This window comes from Lycium barbarum, chromosome 5 (assembly GCF_019175385.1).
Source record: "Lycium barbarum isolate Lr01 chromosome 5, ASM1917538v2, whole genome shotgun sequence".
Taxonomy (NCBI): domain Eukaryota; kingdom Viridiplantae; phylum Streptophyta; class Magnoliopsida; order Solanales; family Solanaceae; genus Lycium; species Lycium barbarum.
This window is the reverse complement of record NC_083341.1, coordinates 137,607,082-137,618,440: the sequence shown is the minus strand read 5'-3', so window position 1 is coordinate 137,618,440 and position 11,359 is coordinate 137,607,082. Positions and strand designations below refer to the sequence as shown.

Sequence of the window (11,359 nt, the reverse complement as noted above, 5' to 3'; positions counted from 1 at the left end):
CAACTAGTGATGAAAGAAAAAAGTGACAAGAAATGGATGTTGAGGGCTACAATTTATGAACCTATAGGATAATGATAAAGGGTTAAAAACGCTCTCAAACTATGCAAATTGAACAAAAATGTCTTCGGTCTATAGGTTGGTCCAAAAATGCTCTTAAACTATACGAAATTGAATAAAAACGACCCTATGATTACTTAAACTCTACAAGCATTTCTCTTGTATTTTATCAATGAGAAATTCATCTAGTGTCACACTCATAGACCACGTTAATAAAACCAAGTACGAAGGGAAAAACTGCCAAAGTGTTTAAAACATGAAACGGAAAAGGGTCAAAATTACCCCTGAACTTTGAAAAATAGTTCATCCATACCCTTCGTTATACTTTAGGGCCAATTATACCCTTACAGTTATACTATGGGGTCAATTATACCCTTATGTCTAACGGCTGCCACGTGGCATCATCTCAGCCCTTCAAAATTATTTTACCCTCAAATAATTTTTTACCCACTAAAATAACTCAAAACGACCCGAATTTTTTTTTTCCAGCAAAAATAATAGGGAATTATTTTTCCAGAAAAAATATAAAAATAATTTCGTATTATTTTTGCTGGAAAAAAAAAATTCGGGTCGTTTTGAGTTATTTTAGTGGGTAAAAAATTATTTGAGGGTAAAATAATTTTGAAGGGCTGAGATGATGTCACGTGGCAGCCGTTAGACATAAGGGTATAATTGACCCCATAGTATAACTGTAAGGGTATAATTGGCCCTAAAATATAACGAAGGGTATGGATGAACTATTTTTCAAAGTTCAGGGGTAATTTTGACCCTTTTCCGAACATGAAATATACTAACCTCAACAACGATAGCTAGTCCATAAGTACAAGATTGTTAACCTTGAAATAAGAGGTGGTTCTTTTATTTTTTTTCAAACATGTCATTATCATATAGAAAGATTTACAGTACTAGTAGTAGAACACTATCATCCAAAGATTCAACACAACGAATGATTACTAATTGCCAATGACTAGCTTGTAGTGTCTCTACCACTATCTCAATGTTATTCTTAGGAGATGCATATATAGATTTAGCCTTTAATTGTACATTGTATTTTGTGTAAAAGACTATTTAACCTTTTAGTTTGTTTTTCTGAAATTGTTTTATCTTTTATTTAACAGTGTCGCTCACTTTTATGCAAATTAACAATCACCCGTTGATTAGTTGTTTTAACCATTCAAATACAATGATAAGTGATTTTTTTACTATGCACGTATTCATTTTGTAAACGCACTTGCTAAAATTAAGGTAATGTTCATGAAAGCTGAAAATAGTAACTTGGAAAATAAAGTAAATTATATGTCGGATCCTCCAAAAACGTTGTCGCACTCATATCGGATCCTTAGAAAATGCATAGATATAGCCCTCAAGCTATGTGACGATTTCGTTTCACAGGATACATGTATTTGAAGCACAAATGTAAAATGTGTACATGTTTATTTTCGTCTTTTACTCGTAGGTGTCGACATTTATTCAATTTTCTGTTATGGATATCTCTTGTAAATATTGTACCCCGTAGTTATATTGTAGTGTGCCAATCATTTTTATTTTTGGTTATCCTGCGTGTTTTAAAAATATTTGTAAAAGTAGAAACTAAAACGTCGTTTATTATATGGATGATGAATACATAACCAATTGTGTTTATAAAAATTCATTACGCTATTAAAACATGAGAGCCCGAAATTTTAATATATATTCTATTGTTTCTTTATGTGTCATTGTTGTAATAATTATGTCCAATTCAGGTACTGACCCATGACCCATCAACTTACATTTCCTTTAAGTTGTAAATAACTCGATTTACCGACCCTTTAAAAAAAAAAAAAAAAAAACGTTTTTTATATCCAAATGAAAACAAAGCAACGACTACTACTTAGTCACAGAAGAGATATGTGGCTTATGATCATTGGCGGTTATTCAAAGCAACGACTTCTTTAAATCTTTTCTTCCACTTTTTCATCACAAAAAGCCAGCCTTAGAAATATAGATATTCACTGTTTCTCTTTTTAGTCCGGAACCTCACGTTGCTCTGCCAAAACAATTGCTTTGACTAAGACAAAAAGGATAAGACCTTGACTAGGCTTAAATCTACTATCAGTATCACAGAGATAATTTGGCTAAACTGCAGAAAAAAGACCCGAGTAACAAGTTCATCAGTCCTTCCTTCAGTATCTTCTGTTCATTCTACTTCATTTCATCATTTTCTTGAACTGTTATGTTCTTCTTCCCTCTCCTCGAGGAAAACGAACACAAACCAATAAGATGAAATTACTCTTGTTGAATAAGCTACTAACATCAGTCCATTTTCTTTCATTCATCAAACTCATCTTATTCCCTGAGGTTCCTCGACTTACCAATGGCAAGCAGTCATGGATTTGAATTATCACTTCCTTAATGATATGGTATAAAATAATACTCCACGAAGTAGTCAAAAAATGGAAACAAAAAATACAGCATGCACAGAAACTGAATAACAAAAGACCGTAGTCCATAAAAATGGGCTCATGAGAACCAGCTTGTCTTAAGCAAATAGTGTCTACTGTCCATTGCAATTCATCTACATAATTGACTTTCAGCGAAAAGGTTAAAAATAGTGGCTGCTCGCCTTGGCCACACCAGGAGCCTTAATCTAAATTGATGAAACTAATATCTAATAAAATAGTGTTTGCCCGACTTCTTTGCTTTTATATAATTGTTGCACCTTCATATCGAGGACTTTAGCAAACGACATGTGCATCTAGACCATCATTCACTTCCTGCATTAAAGCAATGTCCCATTGTCAAATTCACTGATCATCAAACACAGGCAAACTTTTCCGACACGTGTTAGCTGCTTATTGTTCTATGTGAGCATGCAGTACTTTTTCTGCCCTCTTTCTTTTAATGATTGAAGAGATCAGACTTGTAGCATAGAATTTAATCCGGTATTCTAACGTTAATATCAAATTGTTACATGCATAGCATAAAGGAACCAGTAAGGACTAACCAAAGAAGGGGTAAATGTTCATAAGGTAAACTCCGTGGTTACTGGACTGTTGAAAGGAAGGACTGAATTCCGAAAACAATGAATAGAGATCCACCAGCAAGTGCCACCTACATCACACAATAACTCTGCTATCATGAAAATGGACCAAAGGAACATAGAGGTAAACAAGGGCAGAAGTGAATTAAATCACTCACTATTTTCTCAGATATTGAAGATGCGAGGGTTTTCCCTCCTAGGACAGCAGCTGTAGTACATAAAGCTTGTCCCCTGAGAAAGATTAACTACATCATAAAGCTGCGCATATAACTGATTCTCAACCTCAATTAAATCAGCAGAAAGATTAATTGACATCTTTTTCTGACTTCAGACGCGGCACATGAGCCACAAAGCAATATTAGAATGGCATTCATAGTTGAGAACTTAAGGCTTTACGTCAAAGGAGTAACCTACAGTATTCCTCCAAGAACAACTCCTAGTGGATTCTCATCGGCAGCCAAACCAATGGTAGCAAGCTGAAAAGTTGTTACAACTGCTAAAATTAGGAGCTATCTCAGAAGTTTATGCAGATTTTACACTACAACACTTGATGAGCAGTTGCACACATACCTGGCTCTTGTCACCCCATTCACCAAAGAAGGTAATTGAAAATGCCTGCAAAATTAAGGCATTATATATAATTAATTCTTAACAGTGACCTTCACATTTCTGGTGGCTATTTAACAGATATTAACCTTCAGAAGGATGGGTGAGAAGAACTGATTGAGAAGAGGCCGTCTCTGCTTCTTTAACTCGTCAGAATCCTAGAAAAAGATAACTTTGTTAAAGCTATTGACAAAGGTATGTGTTCTTTTTTATAAATTTGCAGCAACTTTCTTATGAGAAATGGGAAATCGGAAAGATAAGAATCTAATAGCAGACCACCAGAAGAGAGCAAATACGTCTTTGAGAGAGTATTCATCTTGTGACATATACTTAATGGTTTAATTCATGAATATGGGACTTGTATATGAACATTCTCAGCTATTCAACAAAATTAGCAGATCAAAGCTAGCTGACTCAAAAAACTAATAAGCGAATAAAGCTCCCAGAAACCAGCCTCTACTTGCTTAAAGGTATGGTCTGTAAGATTGTCAACAAAAAGAAATGTGGAAGAATCTATGAGAGTTCACATCACCAATTATCAAAAATTAACCCTAAAGGGCTGGCACTGTGGATTGCGATGTCAACCATAAGTTTAAACACGTTTCCTGTGTACAATGTAAGATGACACAGGTGAGAAATGTAGAGGAATAAAATAACTACACAAACAAGCCTCCTCCACTAGAAGAATTTGTTTCTAAAAAATAAATACATGGAAAAAGAAGTAATCAAAACCAAATAGGCTGTGATTACAGAAACATGAGCCTTCACCCAAACTGAAATCCGTTATCATGACTAGAAAGGAGGATTATTAAGACATGAGTAGTATGTACACAAAGGTCAAGAAATCGGCATCCAGGATGGACGAATTAGAGCAGGTCAGAAAGAGAACTTAAGCTTGCTTTCTTTTGAGTTTAGTTAAACTAAATGGACGACACGGAATGATGCTGGCAAATGGTGTTAACTGTGTGAGAATCCTCGGTAGAAAACTCATATAGCTGGTGTTTGTATGCATTCATAATCAGAAGAAGACTAACCTAGCATAGCTATTTTGTTGTTTATATTGCTTTTATCTTTTTTCTGTTTGTCTACGTAAGGCATTTTATTCAAACACCTACTTCTCGTTCTCGCTGTCAGCCGATAAGATTTATCACTACGCCTATTGAAGAGCAGACAAGACAATAAACTGCCATCTCAAACAGAGAAGTGCTAGATGAATAGCATTCATAACTGAAAGAAATCTTAATCACTATAGCTACTCACTAGCTCTAGCATTAAGATAGTAATTGCTGCTATGGAAACTGGAGAGAGGTTAATACTTTCATTCTCTTAACGGAATTGTCATTTTCATTTATCTTAACAACAAAAACAACAACAACAATAAAGTCGCACAAGTTAATTTTATGATGAAAAGAAATGCAAATGTAAACTATGAACAGGAATGCTACCTGATTCTTCTCCTTGGTTGCTCCACCATTAGATTTTAGATCAGCATCCTACTTGCACCATATATAAGATAAAATGAGAAAAGCTAAAATTCATGTATGGCGAAATATAATTGGAAAATTACAGACCAGCTGTGCTTCAACTTCATCCAAATCCTCAGCTCCCCTGTGGATAAAATTAGAATTAGACTAATGAAAAAGCAATTGAAGCATAGAAGGCATACAGATTAGAGATTAGCAGAACAAGTATAATCAGTGGCAAGCAGGAACCAAATGATTACCCATCATGGAATGCATCCCACAAAGACCATACTCCAAATCCCAGGAACAGTAGCGTTGTAATATGATGGGTCCATTTACGCGAGATCTGTCGGTGTATGTAGAAAACTTTAAGCTTCGTGCATATAAAACTGATATCATTTAAACAGGTGATGAAGTGCTTTGTACAGACACCAATGTAGTGAAATTTAACAGAGTTATAATGATAGACTGCAGACTGCTAGATCATAATGATAGTGAACTTGAAAAAACCAGAATACATGCTCTTCATCTGATTAACTCTAAATGCACTCCATACACATCTAACGCATGACAAAGAACCTCAATTTATTTGCACAAATTATGAAATAACAGCATAGATAATGGATGTATAAGACGACTTAGATTTACAATTATTTACAGATTCATTTTACAATGTACAGCACATGCTTTTTTTTAATAGGTGCCTGCAGCTTATCATGTGGTAGACAGTGAAAAAGCAAGATGACTGTTCAAGTTGCCCGCGACTGATCACTAACATGAAGCACAGACCTCAGATTAATTACAGCAGCAACGTTTTTTGTTATCAGACATGATGCCTCTGTTAGCGGAACTGCTATATGGTGCAAACTCTTTCCATAAGAACAGGATAAATATATATTTCAAGTTCTGATTATGACTTTACATCGAACATGATAGACAGCTCAAGTGAAATACAATATTGACACCAATGTACTCAAAGGGATTGCAACTAGATGAAACTCACCAAATTGGGAGCAGCCCAACCAACAACGGCAGACAGAATAGTCATTACCTACAGCCGTCAACATTTCAAGGGAGACTGTTATGGTCCACAATATAAAGAAGGGAATCTCAAATAATGGAAAAAACAGTGATGGAAAGGCATATGAAGTCTTACAATTAAAGCCCCAAGGCAGCCTGACAAGACGAGTCTCCTAGGATGACGCATCGCTAAAATCTTGAAATAAATTAAAATTTGTCAAACAAAAAGTTAAACTTTTTAGAGAATATTCTGAAAACAGAAGCAATACAGGTGCTTAAGATCATTGTTTTAAAAGGCAGTGTCAGGACTCGCCCCGGGGCTCGCCTCGGGGCAGGGCAGTGGCAAAACGCCCTGGGGCTAACGTGCGGGGCTTAGTTCCTATGAGGCTTACGCCCTAAGCGCCCAACCGTACGCCCTAAACACGCCTAACGCCCAACGCCCAGGGCTCGCCTAACAGTTTTTCATCTATAGAAATAGAAGATTGGGTGTAACTCATATAACAAGTCGTAGTATTGGATATTTACTATTTGAGAACGTCGTGAGGGTGAATATCACTTAATTTTAAAAAAAAAAAACACATAGCGGAATTGTACATTTTCACTTGTCATTGGTCATAAGTCCTATGTATCAGAATTATCATATAATTTTATTTTTTGTTCATGAAGAAGTTATGTTTTAATTGTAATATTGATAAATTTTATTGATTATTTGCTTATAGAGAGATAAAATGAATAGTATGATAGTAATAGTGTTTTAAGAAACTGTGTTTTTTTCCGTGTTTGAAAGTTAAAATGTTAGAATTGTTTTGCATTTCATAATAGCTTTTATTTCATTGTATTGTTTATACTTGTAAAATTATGTTATCTATAACTACAAGTTATAAGCGGTGTATAATGGATTGCTTTGATAATTTTTTTGTGAGGATCAAGCGCGCGCGCGCGCTCACACACACACACACATATACATACACACACACACACACACACACACATATACATACACACACACACACACACACACACACATATATATATGTATATATATATTTTATTTTATTTTCATTTATTTACAGTTTTCTTTTATTTTTTAATGTAATTTTACCTATTTAAAAATATTTATTGTAATTATATTATTTTAAGAAATACTAAAAATTAAATACCCATGGGGCTTAGGGCTTACGCCCTGTGCCTCGAGGCTTACGCCTCGTCGAGTCGTATGTAAAACGCCCCGCCTTACACCCCAGCCTTTTAAAACACTGCTTAAGATGAGGACATCAGAATAAATTAGAATTCTAACATATCATCAAAACCTTTTAGTGATCAAAACAGCAGCTAAATTGTTAGATGTCAAAAGTAATTTAAGCAAAGAGGTAATAATCTGAAAGTTCAGCGATATGGAACTCAACATATTGCAAGAGATGTGATGAACCGCAAGTCTCACAATTAACAACGGTAACTTGTGTTATATGATCTATTTATTTGTATGAAAGGATAAAGAAGCATTGCAATGGGCTGCACATTCTGGAAATACAATATTATGGGTTTCATCATTATTGGTAGAGAATTTAATTTCTAATACATAGCTGCTGGTTTGCTTTATGCATAGCTTAAGTAGCGCAGTAGGCAAAGCTACAGCCTTAGCTCTAAGTTGAATACTGATTTAAGCTCGAACATAGTCGAATTAATAAGGTCTAGGAGCAAGCTAAAGAGTACCGACTTTTTGGTATACAAAATCACATAGAATTGGGTGAAGATGAAAATTGTAACAGGTGTAAAAGAGTAGTTTTAGCTGGAATAAAAAAGCGATGAACTGAGCAGACTCTTTGGGAGGGTATGATGGTCAGTGAGGAGGCAAATAAAGAAGAATATCCTCTTCTTTTTGGCATTTGTTCTTCTGAAATGGAATTACTTTTGCAATTAATAATTATTATCTACAAACTAAAACAATAATTGGGAGAAGAGTAACAAGCAGATTAGAATTTATTCTCATTCCACGGTAGTGTTTAGGATTCCCTTGTCACTCAGCTATAAGATTCTAAGGTTATAAAATATAAATAAATAAGAGTGGCTACCTGGTATACCTACTTTAAATACTACTACATAGAAACTATTTCAAAAGGAATGGAACAAAAGGGGAGATGCAGGAATTAATTGTACCTTTCTCAACAACTCCTCTGCCCCCCCCCCCCCCCCCACCCCCCCAAAAAAATACTAATTAATTAAAGAATACGACAATAGGAGACGAAGAAGTCAGTGGGAGCTACTCTTTTTTTTTTTTTTTTTTTTTTTTTTTTTTTGAAACAGGTAACTTATCACTGGGAGCTACTTAAACGGAAGAACCTAAAAGGTTTCTACTTTCTACTATTGCAAGGTGTTAATTGAAACGCTCTATTCACTTGGATATTAGGTGAGTTGAGCAGCTAACACAAATTATAAGTAATATCTAGTCTCAGAATCCAAAACAACAGGACCTCAATCAAGCTTTTCAGCTAGTTTATGCTTAAATAGCACCCTGGCCAAAAGCCTTACTTTCTGGCAAATAAGAACTCCATGATTTACTCATCAAATGAAACAAAATAAGAAGTCCATAATTCGTCTTGCATAGATCAAACCTTAAACAGTATTACCCCGCTAACTCACTTTTAGCTCACCCTCGAGTTCCCAGCTCCCATCCACAATCAAACATATTTCCAACCACACAATTAATCAATCAATTTCGCCTCAATCTCAAACTAATTGAGTTTGGTAATACCAATCCTCTATGTACCCACTCTATTCCACCACATTTTATTCAAAGTACTGACAATTAATTAATCTTTTAAGACAAATAGGAATTCTCTTATGTGACTCTCGAACAAATTACAGCTAACAGTCAAAACAAACAGAACTCCATTTCTTTTTTCAATAACCATGGTGTCTAGGTTAGCTTAAGCGAACTTCGACTAATTCCACGAGTACCCACTACCTCCTGCTAGCACGGATACCAGGTAACTCTATCCATCACACAGAATTCCAGTTTAATCGCAATATATTTATACAAATTCAGCTCACATACCTCTTCTAATTCCACAGGTACCTGCTACCTCCCACCAACACAGATACCAGGTAACTCTGCATACAAGCTCAGCGCACGTGCACCTCATCTAATTTCATAGGTACCTACTACCTCCCACCAGCACAGATACCAGATAACTCAATCCACCATACAAAAATTCCAGATATTAATCATAATAAATCTATACAAACTCAGCTCACGTGCACCTCAACCTCCCACCAGCACAAGTACCTGGTAACTCTATCCACCAAACAGAACTCAAGTTTAATCACAATAAATCTATACAAAATCAGCTCACGTGCACCTCGACTAGTTTCACATGGTACCTTTTACTACCTCCCACCAGCATAGGTACCAGGTAACTCAATCCACCAAACAGAATTCCGTTTCTTTTTTCAATAATCGTGGTGTCCAGGTCAGCTTACACACACCTAGACTAATTCCACGAGTACCTACTACCTCCCACCAGCATAGGTACCAGGTAAGACAATCCACCAAACAGAATTCCGTTTCTTTTTTCAATAATCGTGGTGTCCAGGTCAACTTACACACACCTAGACTAATTCCACGAGTACCTACTACCTCCCACCAGCATAGGTACCAGGTAAGACAATCCACCAAACAGAATTCCGTTTCTTTTTTCAATAATCGTGGTGTCCAAGTCAGCTTACGCGCACCTCGACTAATTCCACGAGTAACTGCTACCTCACACCAGCATAGGTACCAGGTAACACAATCCACCAAACAGAATTCCGTTTCTTTTTTCAATAATAGTGGTGTCCAGGTCAGCTTACACACACCTTGACTAATTCCACGAGTACCTACTACCTCCCACCAGCACAATTACCAGGTAACTTAGTCCACCAAACAGAATTCCGTTTCTTTTTTCAATAATCGTGGTGTCCAGGTCAGCTTACACACACCTAGACTAATTCCACGAGTACCTACTACCTCCCACCAGCATAGGTACCAGGTAAGACAATCCACCAAACAGAATTCCGTTTCTTTTTTCAATAATCGTGGTGTCCAGGTCAACTTACACACACCTAGACTAATTCCACGAGTACCTACTACCTCCCACCAGCATAGGTACCAGGTAAGACAATCCACCAAACAGAATTCCGTTTCTTTTTTCAATAATCGTGGTGTCCAAGTCAGCTTACGCGCACCTCGACTAATTCCACGAGTAACTGCTACCTCACACCAGCATAGGTACCAGGTAACACAATCCACCAAACAGAATTCCGTTTCTTTTTTCAATAATAGTGGTGTCCAGGTCAGCTTACACACACCTTGACTAATTCCACGAGTACCTACTACCTCCCACCAGCACAATTACCAGGTAACTTAGTCCACCAAATTACATAATTCTAATAAATCTAATAGTAGAAAACTCACCGCGGCGGCGAAGAAAGTCTTGTCTCCGATCTCAGATAGCACTGTCATCGCCAAAGACTTCGTAAAACCCTAGTAAATCCACACACACAAAAAAAAAATCAGATTGATTTCACTGAAATGCATATAATAAGGAGAAGAAGAATTTACCTGTGCCACTGAAAGACTCATCTTCAATTGCTCCTCTAAGTAAAGCTTTGAGAGAGCAATTTATAGCTTAAAACAATGAACTGTGAGTTGTGTGTATATATATATATATGGTGGATCGAGTTCTTTGAGCTCTCTCAATTGAAAAAAATGTGGTGTACGACACAGTATGTTTATGTGAAGGCGAGGCGCGTGGTATTTGTGGCCCAAAAATATTCCATTTACGGGTCAGCGGGTTTGGGTTTAAAGATGGATGAGTTTAATTTTTAAATTAAGTAGTAGTAATATATATTGGTAATCATAATAAGGTACGTGACTTTTAAAATTGGAAAAAAAAAATCAGATTTAGGGGGTTAGTTTGAAGTGTATTTTTTAGCCGAAAAAGTAGTTTGAACTTATTTTTAGATCAATAAGTGAATGGATGATATTTATGGCATTTTTCATACGTAAGAGTATTTTTGGCCCTTTTTCGTTGCTTATATATGGTGGATCGAGTACTTAGAGCTAACTCAGTTGAAAAATGCCTGTGTACAAACACAGAACGTTTATCTGAAGGCGTGTGGTGTTGGTGGCCAAAAATACCCCGTTTACAGGTCG

General features: G+C 36.2%; 1 protein-coding gene across 1 annotated transcript; it reads right to left on the bottom strand.

The window, feature by feature from the left end:
- Positions 1 to 2,521: 2,521 nt before the first annotated feature.
- LOC132641815 (GDT1-like protein 4) lies at positions 2,522 to 10,933 on the bottom strand. The gene is made up of 13 exons (XM_060358902.1): positions 10,766 to 10,933; positions 10,619 to 10,687; positions 6,302 to 6,361; positions 6,149 to 6,196; positions 5,406 to 5,491; positions 5,254 to 5,290; positions 5,128 to 5,175; positions 3,772 to 3,840; positions 3,647 to 3,691; positions 3,491 to 3,552; positions 3,235 to 3,307; positions 3,041 to 3,147; positions 2,522 to 2,810 (listed from the first exon to the last, which is right to left on the bottom strand). The coding sequence occupies exons 1-12, from the start codon at positions 10,784 to 10,786 to the stop codon at positions 3,079 to 3,081; spliced, it is 687 nt and encodes a 228-aa protein (XP_060214885.1). The 5' UTR covers positions 10,787 to 10,933; the 3' UTR covers positions 2,522 to 2,810; positions 3,041 to 3,078.
- Positions 10,934 to 11,359: the final 426 nt, after the last annotated feature.

Excerpts from the sequence above, each read along its gene's own strand:
- LOC132641815 (XM_060358902.1), bottom strand. The coding sequence starts at position 10,786 with ATGAGTCTTTCAGTGGCACAG. Across the intron at positions 6,197-6,301 it reads GCTGCCTTGGGGCTTTAATT|GTAATGACTATTCTGTCTGC; the intron begins GTAAGACTTCAT and ends TGACGGCTGTAG. Across the intron at positions 3,553-3,646 it reads AATGGGGTGACAAGAGCCAG|CTTGCTACCATTGGTTTGGC; the intron begins GTATGTGTGCAA and ends ACAACTTTTCAG.